Genomic DNA, 16,135 nt, shown 5'->3' on the forward strand with positions numbered 1-16,135 from the left:
TCATGCAAATCCATACTTTTTTTTATTATATTTCCCTCTCAGAAATAGCTTACCTATTCAAAAGAGTTGACATGATACACAACTGTGTGGCAAACTAAACATGCCCTTTTCATTGTGATTAAGTAGAATTATTTTTACACGATCCAAACGCCACTTATTAATGACATTCGTGGTATTACACAAACACAAAAAAGGAAAAACAGTTATGAATTCTGCATGGTATGAGCACACTACAGAAATCAAAATACTCACACTGGTTGCCTCCACTTGTGACTGTCACCATGCTGTACAGTTAGCAGCTAAAGAAATTAAACATGCACCGTCACTCACTTAAAGGTTAAATAAGTAAATATGGCTCTTCAGCAAATGTTAACACCAAACCTCAAAATAGAAACATTCTATCTCTCCCTGGGGTCTATACATTCAGGCAAGTTTAACATAAGGATGTTTCTTCATTCTTATCTTATAAGAAGACCAAATTATAATCATAAACGTAAAGAATAACAGAAATATAAAATATAGGGCTATAATTCAAGTTGAAAGCAACACATTTGCAGCAGCCAAAGCAAAGCAGAACACCTTAAAAATAATTTTCATCCACAGTTGTAAGCATTAAACCCAGGACTAAATTTGAAGTTGCTTCACTAAACCAGTGATCCAGACTTCTTCTTCCACTGTAAACTCTATGCTCAGATGTACTTACATGCATTTAAAAATTCTCAGTAAATAATACTGTTTTATTTATCTTATTTTTCCTAATGTTGTCATAATGCTTTGGGTATAATATCTATCTATATATCTATATATCTATATATGTGTGTGTGTAAAGATCAAGACAAGCTGATGACATTATTTAACACAGTAATCTTAGATCTATTTCCAATATTTAAGTCAATAGAATAAGAAAATAGTAAATAAATAATATTAATTAAACTCTTAGACCCTAAATTAAGCAAGATTTATTTGTCCTGTCTTTGTTTGCAACTTGCAATGATCTGTCACCTCCAATTCATTCCTTGAAGGGCTATTGCTTGAATTTAAAACCAAATTAAAGAAATGTTTTTCCTCAAAAGTATATCAAACAGAAGTGGTCAGATGAGAGTAGACAAGAACTGCTTTCTTTTAACTGTCAAAGCGATGTAGTTGTGTCAAAATTACTTGATGAGTTACAGTGAAGCCCATAACACCTAAATTAAGTATTTAAAAAATCTTAGCAATCTTAATAAATCCAATAAACACTTAATACCTTCCTATACATGGTAATTAGACCTCCATAACTAACATGCAATTGCTTTTTTATCTAATTTTTTTTCACTCCTTTTTGAGAATTGCTGTACAAAAAGCCTAACTTTGTTGGCTTTATTGCATAAGATCATCACCTATAAAACAAAAAAGAAAGAATTCCTTGAGTTGTCCAATTGTTCAATATTGACCTACTCTGAGAAATTATTCTAAAAACACATTCCTGTCATCGAGGAAAGAAAAGGTGACACAATACTGTGATAATTGTAATTTAAATGGGTTTTTCTGTTAATCTGTTCCCTTTTGTTCCAAAATCTTATTATGTCTGTTCATGGCTAAATATGAACTGTAACATAAACTCCACTGTCAGACTGGTTGGTCCACCTGCAATAAATTCTTTCAGAGGCAATTATTTGTTATTGTTTAGGTTATTGAGAGTCGATTCAAAATATGTTCCAAACTATTGATGTAGTGATGTAGTGAAGCGCTTTGAGTGGTCAGTTAGACTAGAAAAGCGCTATACAAGTCCATTTACCATTTGATGTTCTACTATTTGAAAATACCAAAAGCAGCACAAATAACAAATACAATGTAAAACGAAAAATCTATCATTAAAAACCTTGATTAAAAACCTGCAGTACGAACACTGGGCTGTACATTGATTTTGGTGTAGTGGCTGAAGGCTATGTTACTTGAGATGATCAGGCACAAAGTATATTACCCACACATTACTTTCCAAAGCATCACAAGCCTTCAAACTAACAAAACTGAAGAGAAGACATATGAAATTTAGAATTTGGTGAATAATAGAGAGAGAAATGCACTGACAAATTAAGACTAAAAGTAATGAGCCCTACCTAACTGGTGGGGCAGAAAAGTAATTTTGCTTGTTGCTGACAATCTTTATCTTGAAATGGTGCTTTCTCTTCTTAGGTTAGAGAAGACAAGGATGCAAAGATCCTGTAAAGTAGACAATTTTATTGTTTGCTGAAAGCAACATTGTCATACTCTGAGTTTTATCACTAATACTGTTTGTTGTTAACAACCAAACTCCATATTTGGAGGGGCATAATTTCTTCTTCAGTTTGCTTTATCCACTACAGGTATGAGAACCTAACCATAACTAACAAATCACATATTGAATGTTTATAGAGCCACCCAATAGAACTAGATACTTCTAATTTTAATAAAAAAAAAAAAAAGGGAGATAGAATGAACCGTTCGATACTAAATCGAGAATAATAAGAGCAAGGGTGCATGTCTTAGTATAATACCACCAATAGTGACAAGGGGCCTCATGTACAAAGGGTGAGTAAGCACAAAAAAGTGGCGTACGCACTTTTTCACATCAACGATCAGATGTATCAAGAGTGAAATGACTGTGGAAATGTGCAGTGCCTCCCGCCAACTTCATGGCTGGCATACACACTTTTCTACAGCTGTTGATTATTTGAGGTGATGTTCGGAAACTGTGATAATTAATAAATAAATGTGAAAACAATTAGTATTCAGACTGAGTGATGTGCACATTTGAGACACATGAACATTTAACACTGATAAACAATTAACACACTCATGTGTCTGCAATTACAGGAGTGGATATAAAAGCATGCGCAAAGTGGTGCAGTGCATACTATTAAAAACAATGGCTGCTTTAGTGGTATTGGAAGACATTGCAAATGGTGCAATTCGCAGAGAGCGTGTGTTTGGAGACAGAGAGGATTTGCTGACAACTGGCTCATCAGCTGATTTTTAGGGCAATCCTCCTGGAACTGTGCACAGAGCTATGGCCAGCATTGGAGCGCAACACAGAGGCCAACCGATTGAGACTGCGCCAGTCGACCCTGAGCTGAGCCATGCCAGCCAAGTGGGACGGAATTATCCGCATCTCAGCAGGTATATCAAATTGCCACAATGCAGTTGAACAGGCCAACGTTGAAGCACAATTTGAAGCGAGAGTTGGTTTTCCTAATGTAATCGGAGCTATCGACTGCACAAACATTGCTATAAAAGCGCCATCACATGATGAATTTGTATATGTCAACAGGAAACATTTTCATTTAATCAATGTACAGATATGTGATGCACAAATGCAATTAACCAATATTGTGGCAAGGTAGCCTGGTTCTACGCACGATTCATACATTCTGAATATCAGCATTGTTGGGAACAGACTACAAGGGTGGCTTCTTGGTGAGTAACTTTATTTGTCTAATTGTCCTAATATTAATCCCTGTGACATGCACTGAGCATGTGCACCCCCAATTTCTATCCCCTCTTCACAGCATCATTACTAGTTGGTGGTTAAAGTTAGTAACTTGCTGTTTTTTTCTGGTTAAACAACAGCTTAAGATCTTTCTAACAAGCCCCTGATCGTCTCTGTGTGCAAATGTCAATAACCCCATGCATATAGTGTGAAATGTCTTAATCAGCCTCACCTTTTCCCCAGCGCACTTCTGCACTATAAGTTACTGTATGAACACGTTTGTTGTGATTTACCTTGGGGGTAATCAGAGTCACCCACATGTGCTCCCACCACCCCTGAGAAAGCAGTGTTACCCATAATTGCGCTGTCTCTCTGTTCAAACAGGGTGGGCCCCTCTTCTCCTGTCCCCCTGCCTGTTTTGGCCACACTTCGGCAGTGGGCAGCTAGTCTCCGCCTCACATCCACCTTAATGTCACCCCACTTTTTTCTTCACTTCTACTTGTGTGCGGTTCTCAGACCCCACAGCATTGACAGCCTTGCACATGCTCTCCCACCCACTCCTCTTATGTTTGCTGCTTATTCTGGAGGACAGCGTGCCAAAGAACACATTTTTGCAGGCCTCCACCTCCATCCCGCTTTCTGATCATGCAGAGAGGGGAATCACAGGTGCAGGGCTCATTTAAGTGTTATTTGCAAATTTAAGTAGGAGCGTGGACAGGGAAGAGGCGGGTACTCCGACATGTGCGCTCAATTCACGCCTACACACAGATTCATACATCCGGATATTTTTGTGCGTAGGAGGGCATTTGGGTTTGTGCGTACGCCATGTTTCAGTAGGAAATCCACACAAGTCTTTGTACATGAGACCCCAGCTCTACTGTTGTTGAATGCCTCCACACAATTTTCAGTGACAATGAATTAAGACCTTGTGGGATTCTAATAACTGTAACATCAATTTGGATCATAAATTTGAAGTAATTTTAAACTTGGATAATTCTGCTTTGATAATACAACATGACTGGTACCCACACTGCCAGTCATGTTGTATTTTCAAGAACATCCTTTATCTCTTTTTATACAAATGCCTTGAACTCACACATAGCATATTTCTCTCTTTCTTTCTCTCTCTACCACTTATTCTCTCATCTCCCAGCTTCAGAAATTCTTAATATTTCTGAGAAACTATCTGATATCCCTCTCTCCTCCTCCTCCTGTTTGCATAGCTCCTCCTTGGCTTAGTAAGGCACTGAATGCTCCTGTCTCCCTTTCATCCTGTTTCACTTTCTGTGCATTTCCACTGCAGGAAACATCTGATTATTCCAGCTGAGCTTATTAAGGATGTTCTGGCTAACTAACAAGACTTCAACCATGAAATATGAAATCAAAATTCCCGTTTGTGCTGCTTTGGTATTGCTTTTCAAAAAAGTGTTGGGCTTGTAACACTAAAGAGGAACAAAGACATGCTAAGAACAATCTGAACAATAGTTGATCACATATTTGAGAGTCTAATGTACTTTACATCATTTTTGTTTACCACAATTGTTTGACTCAGTTTTGGGGACATGCCTATTTCTATAGGTTTTGAAGCAGATGGAGGACAATGACTTGTCCATGCTTTGGCTGAAGTTCTAGATTGCTCAGCACTACTGGAACAAACAAGACTCTGTGATAATGTTGTTAACAATAAGAACAGATAGTTAAGGAGTCCTTCACATACAGTGTTGGCATGAGCAGAGAGTGAACACAACGTTTGAATCTGTAAACTTTAATTCTATCCAGTATAACAGTTCTCTTTACTGAAGAATACTCTGTTGCTATTGACACCATGCTATACAGGTGTTCATTCAACTATAGAGTTATTCTGGAGGCTGCAGTTTTCAGGTGTGCAGGATTCATCCCTCTTGAGATGTACTTGAGATGTCAGCCTCTCACATATCAGATTTCTTGCAGAAGTGTTGTACTTGATTAATAGGAATAAGCTGCCAACATGTATCCTTTTTGGATCCACCCCCTGTACCGACATGCAGAACGTATTGTACACACGAAGGGTGGTAAACATCACTGTACTACTTGATGCACTTTATGTATTCATCATTGTCCTTAAAAAGTTCAAGAGGAATCTTTATCTCCTTTTGTCGGTTCCATTGTTTTTCCTCTGCCCCTTTGTATTGTTTGCATGTTACAGTGTATGTAGAGCCAAATTTAACATGCTATCAGTCATATATGGAACAGCATATAATAACTGATTTTTTTTTCTATGTACAGAGTTCTTGAAGCATTCCATACAAAGTGTGCTCAAGGTTAGGGTAGAGCTAGAGAGATGACTGTCTGGATGAGGATAGTGCCTGAAGAGAAAGCTGGACATATCGATCCTCCTGCTGGATTGAGAAGTAGAGCAGAAGTAGAGTAGAATAGTTGCTCCTCGGAAATCTGTAAGAAAGGTCTGAGAGACAGGCAGAGGGCAGATAGTAGCAGAAGTCTATGCTGAGGTTACAGTGTTAAAGGGAAGAGTCTGTTGCGCCAAGAATAGGTCAGTTGAGCTGATCCTCGTACTGTTTCCTGAAACAGTCACCAGCAGGGAAAAACTCCCAGCAACGCTCCTGGTACATCTTCCATACGTAAGACTCCTTAAGCAAAGTGAAATGAAAGAGATAGTGAGAGTTAACTTATGATACATAATTAATGCTATGTAACATGTTTATTATATCTAGAATATATATATATTTTTTAAATCTTTTTTCCAGCTCTCAAAGACTGAACCACTTAATATGCTTGATATAAGCTATGTTGTGTGACCCCTGCTGAAGACAATGTTTCTTCCCGTTTCAGCAGCCAAGGTCAAACATGGTAATATTGAAGTTGTATAGTAGGCTGTTGAGTGTATAATTCTAAGTAAACTGATATGAAATGCTATAGGTAACAGGCGCATCTGTGACAATATATTTACTTGGTGTTATGAGTTGTAGAGTGTTCAAAAAGATTTGATTAAATTAATCTCCATTTTGGAAATTCCAATGTCTATAGCCCTTTTCAACCATGCTTTCCATGTAAATGATGCTAACAGATGACTAGATTGTACCTAATGACACATTCAAATAATTTTTGATACAGCGCAAAAGTGAATTGCTGTTATCGCATAAACAGACAGACACACATAGCAGCTGTGGTTTGAATTGTCATTATCAGCTAATCAGAGGAATTTGATCAGATAAAAAAAGTAATAACACAGATGCAGTAATAAGCTGCAACACAGTTACTTTTTTACTCGTATGAGCCAAATGAACTAGACAGAAGGATAATAACAATAACAATAGCTATAGTTTCTAAAGTATCAATATTTAAATGGTTAAATAATTTTTGGTGGCACAATTTCTCTTCTCAGAAACAACAGTGCCAGTAGAGCATGTGTCCTAAAACCAAACATGATCAAACATTAAATACTAAACATTCCTCAAGTTGATAACAGCTATGCTGTTACTGTGGTACAAGCTGATTGGAGTGTAATGTCCAACATGCTTCAACAGTTTAAAAAGTGATCATTTAATTTGCTTCTATTCTCAATCACTATGTGCTACACAGCCACTGGGTGCTTGGCACAATGTTGCCAAAACGGACTATAATGACTTTAGTATTACACTATTATGTGCATTGTCTATTACAAGCATGTCTAAATAAAGGATGAGAAACATTATTGAAAAATTGGCAAATGTGTAAATGACATTGCTTTTAAAGACTGATCAAGCAATTAATGTTACCTATCTTGTGAAGAAAAATTGAACAATTTAATCGTTTTAATAGATTTAATTCATTCTTAGAGGAGCTTACCAGAACACTGAGGCATCTGAGATAATAATATGAGTAGTCAATAGCTTGAAGCTGAGCTGTGCTAATTACATTAGAATATTACAGTGATGCATGCAGTAGATATAGTTTTGATGCTTCTTTACCTGGCCCGTGTGCTCTGTTTCATCTTTGTTGATGAGGTACATCAAAAAGAATCTAAAACACACACAAAGACATTTACCAGAAAATCACTGACAATATTATCACAAATATATTCACAAGCCTAATGACATGCCAACAGTGCCTAATTCTCGATTAAAACATAACTCTTCTTACTTACTTACACTTTGTATGAATTGTAATATGACCATAATGAACTTCACTCAACAATCTAAAATACAGAAAATGTGAAATTGATTTGACCTAATTTGTCATGTTCTGGGGGGTTGTGTTCAGGTTTTGATTTTGTCTTTTGTTTTTTTTTTAGTTTCTAACGTCATGTTGTATTAATACTTGTCAGTTTACTTTGGTTTATATGGCATTTATCATGACTGATGTTTTTGTTTTTCTCCTTTTAAGTGTTCTGTAGTGAAGTTATCTTGCTTCCTGTTTCAATCTGTGGAGCCTGTTCCTTGTAATTTCCACCACCTTGTCTTGCTTTTGAGACCTCCACCTTTTCGTCATGGATAAATATTAAAGTAGTTATTTTTCTTTTTTTTTTTACATTCTTTGTCAGAAATCATTGTGTGATCCCAATGTGATCTGCATGTCTGTTCTAACTTACTATATTTTGTACCAGGTCTGCCTCAAAAGAAGGTTTTAGACCATCGGTTTAGGCATATTTAATTGTTATGAGAAAGATATGATTTGTAAAAACAGCAAAAACTCTAGCTCAGTAAATAGTTGTCATGTACAGACCCTATTTCCAGAAAAGTTGGGAAAATACATTTCTAAAACACATAAAAAACTTACATCTATTATTTGTTAATTTATTTTAACCTTTATTTAACAGACACAAATACAAAGTGAATGTTTTCAGTGTCCTCACTGACCAACTCAATTATCTAAATTGAAAAAAATCTAATTAGTTGCTGGCAACACATTCATGCACAGTGGGAAAATATTCAGCGAGTCTGAGGAAAGCCCTGGAAATTGTGGATAAAAATATGGTTTAATTTTAAAGATGTTGGGAAAAGGGAACATCCCTCATGAGGAAAATGGGCTGAACCTGTTTAGTGTAGCTGGTGTAAAAGACAGTCTCTGATGACTTTCGGGGGGGCTGCTAGAGGGCAGGTATTTTGCTGTTTGGTGCCTGTGGTAATAGTTGGACTGGAAATAAAAGAAAACTCTTCAGAAATTACTTCTGTCTCATCTTTACTGTGATCCAGCGGCTGAGTGGCTGTCCTGTGACAGAGACCTTCAACAAAATTTTGTTTGTAAATAAAGAACTAAGTCTTAAACGGATGGGCTACTGTTGATAACCAGTATCTTACACAACTTATCTACTGGCATTCTTGAGCTTGGACAGCTTGAGTGCTGTAACTCAAGTAACCAGTATTCTTGTAAACAATGCCAGGTCTTTTTTAAAAAAGAAGATAAAACCAGTGAGGCTTTAAGGGGAGGAGTCTGTGGTCAGGGGGTATGATTCAGAAGTACAGCAGTGATGAGAGAAGAAAGTAAAGAAAATAATTCATCATAATGATGCTTTGTTTATAGGTTTAGATGTAAAGCAGAAAAACAACAAATATATATTTAGGGCTCACCTTCACATCTTAATATTTGCAGTGAATTAAATAAACTAGGTCCCGCTCATACTGATTGGCCCCCATGTTACAGTTATAAGGGCACAAATACAGCCACACACAAACTCCAGATGGACTTACAAGTAGTTGGCCAAGTTGTGCTCCTGTAGTGTATGGGTTTCAAAGCCATGTGGTACTGTGTCAAAGTAGTCATTACCAATTCCACAGATAAAACATTTGGTCTGCAAGAGAAGTATAACGATGTTAATCCATCTATGTTAAACAGCACATTTACCTGGTATAAATCTGCCTTTATCTTTCACCTAATGTTGGGTATAGAATTGCAATTTCAATCTAAATATCAGATAATTATCCACACCATGATGGTAACACAGAGATTAGAGGAGATTAGTTGGTCTAGTGACAAGACCTGTGCATTCCAACTCATTTGATAAAATGTCTGTCAGGAGTTGTATAATATTGCATTGTTTTAATTGGTGCCATGCATGTCTTTCACCTCCATGTCTTCTTTCACTTGTTCCTGTTGGTCCCTCAGCTCTCCAAAAGCATCAATGATCAATCCTACAAGAAACATTTCACAGAACACAGGAGGTGCCGATATTAAAGAGCCTTGCCCTGCCAAAATCTACTGCTGTTTGAGATTAAACAATTTTGTAGACTCAACTCCCACTGTACCACTCAAAAACTACAATCTGTTTTATCTTCTGAATCATTAGTGTGCAACGAGTCAAATAGTGCCCACAAGTTCTATGTTCTGCATGTATTTCCTTTTAACTTAAAATTAAGGTCTGACATGTGCTCTATAAAACCTCTGAATGTTGCAGTGGGGTAAAACTGCCACCTGGTCACAAAAAAACTTGAATCTATGAATACTAATGAAGGATCATATTAATTATGCTACATTACATATATATATATCTATATAAATAACCAATTTTAATTGCAGTTGTTTAGCATCCCTGCCGTCATTCTTAAACCATGGTTTGAGTTAATTGACAGATGTGTGTTAGATTACGTTCTATGCTTTTGTCTGCCCACTATGCCATTCATCAATCCATACTATTACTAAATAAATATAAATAGTTGTCAATAAATATACATATTTGCAAGTGTGTGTGTGTTGGTTGTGGGGGGGGGGGTTGCCTCACCCTGGATAATAGCCAGTAGGATTACGATGACAAAGAAGAAGAATGTGATGTCAAAGATGATACGGTAGATTTCGTACTCATCACCTGCGGGGTCCTCAATCTGGTCTCCAATCCCTCCACCTGCTCGCACACCTACATACATGTGGAACATATAGCACTGGGGAAGAGAGTGAGAGACACAGGAAAAGGTGCTCAGAAAGAGAGGATGAGCTGGATTTGTAAAAGGAACCATCGTTAGTCCTTTGGTGCTTAGGTAGGATGGTTTTCATCCCAGCAAAAAATTCAATCCCCCCAAATATCCTGGTTCTGATATGCTTTTCAATATAACAGTGAATGACAGATAAAAAGGCATTGCATGTACAAAACAAAATGTGATGTGAGTGTGTATCTGACTGAGTGAATGAGAAACACTGTAAAGTGCTTTGTAGAACCTTAATCATTCTAAGATACCAATTAAGTATGGAGTATTGACCATTTTTCTTTTATTTTCTTTTAAATATTGCAATGACCTCTACAAACTTCCAAAATGACTCAATTTTATCAAGTCAGTGACAAACGTGTATTTAGAATCAGGGCTTCCCTTAGAACAAAGATGAAGATGAAGGCTAAGAGTGAACAAAAGAAGATCAACCCAGATTTTTTTTAATGGAATTTGTCCTCAAAGGAGAAAAGGAACTTTCATCTGTTCATCCCCTAATTGTATAACCCCTGTCACCCTCTTTAACTCCAGACAAGGCAGAGTTGCCACACTTACTCCCTAATAGGAAACAGACAAGCTCTAAAGAAGGCCATGGATGGCTGACAATAGGGGATTAGTAGGTGTCCTGATAATTCTGGTTGACAGAAGGCTTCTTACGCCCTTGGAAAACACACCATCGAGCCCTTTTAAAGTGCTTCTTTCAAATGACTTGACAAAAGGAAACAATTGGATCAAAACTTCATTAGTGTCTCCCCTTGCCTTTTCCCTACCTCTGACAACATTCTACAAATTTGACCTTTATGACACATTATTATATTTCCTACTGGATTCAAGAGGAAATGTATCAAAGACACAAACTTTTAGATAAATGTTGGATAAATAATAAACAAACCAAATTTCAAACACATAACAGGGTAGAATCAGTATTTAATGATTGAATCATCGAGATGAGATTAATAAGTTAGCAGCCATCTTTGGCCGAAGTTCAGTTTTATATTTATGAATCACAAAGCAGGATCACCTTCACCAAAACTACATCCTAATTTTAGCTTACCAGCCCTGGTGTCACCAAACTGGTTTCCAATTTCAATTTCTCTATTCAGAATAAAGCTTTGCTTAGTGATGAAGCCACAGGTTTGTTGTATAAAATTGACCTCTGTTAATGTAACACTCAATATTGCTTTTTGAAAAGCTACCAAATGTCTAAAAAAATAAACAAACGAAAATGGTCTTCCAGAAGCTCAGCTGGTATGCAGACAGAGCCCGCCAATGAATGATGACAAGACTGAAATCTCTGACCCATGCTGTTTTATCCATAAATGGAGCAGGCACTCTTCACAGACATGTTGTGCATAATAATGACACATCATCTCAGTCAGACTGAGATTTACTGACAATATCAGCCAAAAAAGGAGTAAGCCACAGCCATAAGTCTAAGCAGCAACAAAACCAAAACATGGTCTAACTATTATTAATTTTATTTAACTTTTGGATAACATTTTTTACGTACTGTCAACATGTCATCACACTTCATATCTGGTAGTTCTCCATCTTCACTCTTGTTGTAGAACTTCCTGAAGAAATTGAAGGCAACAACTGTGTAGAGGTACACCACCACTGCTAACAGGCCAACAGTCAACACCAGCTGTAGAAAAATGAGACCAAGCTGCTGTCATGCTGAACACTTCTTATTCAGAATTGTCAACTTTTTAACCGGTGCACTCTCTACATAATTCGAAACTGTTTTAGGGGAGCGCTAAGAATTTGTAAATCAAAGACAAAGATACTAGTCTGTACAAATAACACATGTAAACATTTAACTAAACCCTGTTATTTATAATACTTTATTTCTCTATTTTGATTTACTTGATGCCATAATTGTTAAAGTCAAATAGTATATGTAGTTGTTTACCTGTTTGCCATTGTGTGTGACTGAGGAGAGGATGGTGCGCAAGGTCTTAAAACCCATGGCTATGTCCAGGAGATGGGCAGCAAAGAAGAAGTTGTTATAGTGACCCAGAATTGACATGGTCATGTACCACGCCAGATACAGGAAGGACTACAGCAAGTAAGTAAAAGACAGGTTAGTCAAGATACTGTTGTGACTGCTGCTGCAAAACTACAACCTAACTGACAACTCTAAGATAGATATGTGTTTAGTTCTCTGCTTCATATGCATGGCTTATAAACACACTCTTGTATCCACTGCTCATAAAAAGTAGTACCCGAGTTATTACAGTTAAGAGAAGAGGGGCTTAATTTTTTACATTGTAAATGAGAGTAAACTATATCACCAATAATACAGGTTTTGCATACTATAATCAGACTTTCTGTTAAAACTTACTAACAACAGATCCTTTCCTCAGAGCAAAATGCCATCCAAAAGTCATTAGAAGTTGGCATGAAATAGGTAACTGCCTAAAAAAGCATCAACTTTCAACATTTTTTAAGTCATTATGGTTTCAGTCACTAAATTAAGTTCTTCAAAATAATGTTTTTGTGATGATTTTAAAAATGACTCCTCTGACATTCAACATTCAAGATTGACATTTGTTCTGCCCACAGCTCTCCAAGTTCCTTAATACCCCCACAAAACTTCTGTTTGAAAGACCAAGTGGATTTTTTTAAACAAAACACACAATTTCACCATGTTTATGGTTCAAGCTTTGTACCAGAGAAATCATCACAGGATAATGTCACATCATATTTTAGTAAATTTAAGGATTGCATGTTTGGGTCTGATAATATTTCCATTATGTCAAGATTATGTTTGCTTTGTCCCAAGGTGATGAAGTTTGAAGGTCAAGATTCCAACAAGAAAAGTAGATGCAGATCACAGGCTGATACTTTGGGCTTCAAACTGGCTCAAATCCAAACAAATAGGTAATGTTACAGTTTACTACTCTGCATCCAGCTATGTCTATGATTACAACCCCTTATCGACAGAATAAGGAGACATTTTTTAGCTAAAGGTAGAACATTAGCCTCAGTTAAACTTTGGAATGTATTTTTAAAGACTATACGTACAAGAGGAATGATGATAGCAAGCAAAACCACTTCCATATGGTACAGTGTTACAAACATAGCAAACATGAGAGTGGAAATGTATAATTTCAAATGTTTATAAATAATATAGACCAATAAAAGCTGGACCATGTCATACAATACTGTCAGACATAGCAAAATAATCTTAACTTGATATGTATGAACTGAATCAGATATTACAAAGAAAGAATTAAAAATAGAACAAAATTAAATTGAAAAATCTCTTCAATAGATTCAGCAATTAATTTGTATGTGATCAAAGCTGCGGCGTGCTTTGTGTGTTAAACACTTACATTATCTGTGAATACAACCCCAAGCTTCCAGATCTGGTACTTGATATCAATGGAGTTCAGCCTAGTAAGAGAGGGGTAGAAGGTTGGGTCTTTATCACAACATAGTAAACAAATTGTTTTCATGTGTGAATAAAAACAAAGTTTACTTGATTGATGGTCTGAGTTATATTATCTGACCACCACAGATGTACAAACATTGCTTTTTAAAAAACTTTTTTAAGAGATAACCCAGTTTTTCCATTTTTCCTTCTTGACTTTGCAAATACTGAACATGGCACAGCGCTTACACAGCTGCAAGTGAGCTGTCTCTTCTGGGCTTTCTTTTTTTGTGTGCATCACTGAAGTCCAGAGCTGCTTTGTCCAATCCCAGCAACTCACTAATGCGGTCATGGCCATAAAACTCCCCGTACTTATCCATTACCTGAGAAAAAGCAGGAGTTAGTGGAAGAGCATGTCAAAATAATTCCCTGGAACTGTTTTTTTCCCCTCAAATCAAACTTCAGCTATGCAAGTACCAAGGTGTTTTTTCACCAAAAATCTGGACACATGGGCCAACTCAGTGCAAACACAATCATTAATGTTGGGCTGCCAGTACATAATCTTCAGTTTCAGGGAGTTGTCAGTATGACTAATATGATTGTTCAGTGTTTGTGGGAGGTTATTAGGTCAACACCTACCTTTCTCTTCACAAACTTATCCCAGTAGTTGTTGGGGAAAGATCTGAAAGTTATAGGAAAAAAAGATTATAATAATTAAACTGAAAATAACTGTAAGAGTGAAAAAAGGCAAAGGAATATTTTAGCCCAATCATGCAGGAGACCTGCCTAACCAGTAGGAGTCAGCAGGACATAAAAAATTACAAAAACCCTTACCACCTACAACACTTGTTCACTGATAACATGAGAGGTACGTCAGGAACTAGGTCTTTGGTTACAATATCTACATCCTTCTGCTAAATCTCTCATGCAGGCTTGGCCTACTCACTGTGTGTTAATAACTAGTCTGTCCCACTGTCCTTTGATGTCATCCTCTGATGGTTGCTCTGTTATGTAAAGACCATCAAATTCCAGCTTCCTGGCCACTTCCTTTTCCCGCTTAAAGATCACAAGTGGCACCTAAATAATACATACACAAACATGGGTATAGAACTTCTGTTTCATGTAAAGAAATTCAAATCCTAAGACTTAAAATACTTGGAGATACTAAATATAAAAAATGCTGACTAAATGGCTGACTTTTATGTGTGACTATACTGTGTCATATATTTTCAGTTTTTTGCATTCAGCCGACGCTTTTATCCAAATCGACTTCCACTTGTATCCCAGGTAGGCAGGCAGCATTTTGCCCCTATCTGCTGGAGCCATTCTCCAAGTGTGGGGGTCACGACCCCCCATGTTTTCAATTTCCACATTTTTCAACTTCCCTCTTCTTCCGACTATACATGATCAAAAGCGAGCACGGAGGTGGTCGGCTGCAAGAAGGTGTGAATGTCCAACAAAAGTATTTTTTCAACTTCCTTCTTCTTTAACTTCAATGTTCCTTCTTCTTGATGTTGCTGTTACTTGGAATTGCTGCATCTATCAGTACTGCTTTCTTCTGTAGTTTACAACCAGTTGGTTAGCCATCACCTCTTTATCAGACTGGGTCGGGAAGTCCTACAGGATCTTAGCTCTGTTGTTCTTCACAACCTTTGGAGGTATGTCCTATTTAGACTTTGGGACTTCCAAACCATACTCTGCACATACGTTCCTGTAAACTATTCCTGCCACTTGGTAATGACCTTCCATGTATGCTGTACCTGCCTATATCTCACACCCAGCTATTATTTGCTGGACTGTCTTAGAGGCCTCTTTGCACAGCCTGCACCTGGGATCTTGTCCGGTGTGGTAGTCCTCAGCCTCTATTGCTCTTGTGCTGACATGTTCTTGAACTGTACATACCATGCAGAGGCTTGCCCTTCCATGATGGTTCTCTTCCTCTCCCCCTCCCCTGGGTTTCAGCTGCCTTAGGCACTCACGTAGCAGTTCATCACTGGGGGCCATCTTCTTGGTGCATTCCTGGATATTTGTTGTTTTATCCTGGATAGTTACTCTGACACTCACTAGCCCCTAGACACCCTCTTTCCACTTAGTGTACAATTTAAGGGTGCTGGAGTTGGAGTGAAACCCAAGTGCATTGGGAGGAGGTTTTTTGTCTTGATATCAATAGCTTATATCTCCTCCTTTGGGAAGTTTATTATACCAGTGGGGTATCTGATGTTCCATGATTCCCATTCAGGACCTGCCTTACTCTATGTCGATACTTGGATGTGGCTGACTTCCTTGTGGCCTCGAAATGTGGGATCCCACTTTATTTGTAGCTGTCCTTAACGTCTACTATGGTGCCCTATGGTAGTTCAACCCTATCAGTCATGATCACCTTGCCTCTCTTTAATATTTAAGGTAAACACAAGAAAT

At 37.4% G+C, this 16,135-nt stretch overlaps 1 protein-coding gene across 8 annotated transcripts in view; it reads right to left on the reverse strand.

The window, feature by feature from the left end:
• Positions 1-1,260: 1,260 nt before the first annotated feature.
• Positions 1,261-16,135, reverse strand: part of ryr2a (ryanodine receptor 2a (cardiac)) — a 388,615-nt gene continuing 373,740 nt past the window's right edge. For 7 of the 8 annotated variants that reach the window (XM_072372753.1, XM_072372750.1, XM_072372751.1 and 4 more), the window contains 11 exons: positions 14,664-14,794; positions 14,357-14,399; positions 13,967-14,100; positions 13,680-13,740; positions 12,254-12,400; positions 11,852-11,986; positions 10,143-10,299; positions 9,491-9,555; positions 9,115-9,215; positions 7,396-7,447; positions 1,261-6,075 (listed from right to left, as the gene is read on the reverse strand). In XM_072372753.1, the coding sequence (XP_072228854.1) occupies positions 5,980-6,075; positions 7,396-7,447; positions 9,115-9,215; positions 9,491-9,555; positions 10,143-10,299; positions 11,852-11,986; positions 12,254-12,400; positions 13,680-13,740; positions 13,967-14,100; positions 14,357-14,399; positions 14,664-14,794 (1,122 nt within the window). In that variant the 3' untranslated portion in view covers positions 1,261-5,979. The remainder of the gene's footprint in view (positions 6,076-7,395; positions 7,448-9,114; positions 9,216-9,490; positions 9,556-10,142; positions 10,300-11,851; positions 11,987-12,253; positions 12,401-13,679; positions 13,741-13,966; positions 14,101-14,356; positions 14,400-14,663; positions 14,795-16,135) is intronic. The other variant, XM_072372755.1, reaches the window with a different exon arrangement.

This window comes from Leuresthes tenuis, unplaced genomic scaffold, assembly GCF_036924035.1.
Source record: "Leuresthes tenuis unplaced genomic scaffold, fLeuTen1.0.hap1 SCAF_20, whole genome shotgun sequence".
NCBI classification, from domain to species: domain Eukaryota; kingdom Metazoa; phylum Chordata; class Actinopteri; order Atheriniformes; family Atherinopsidae; genus Leuresthes; species Leuresthes tenuis.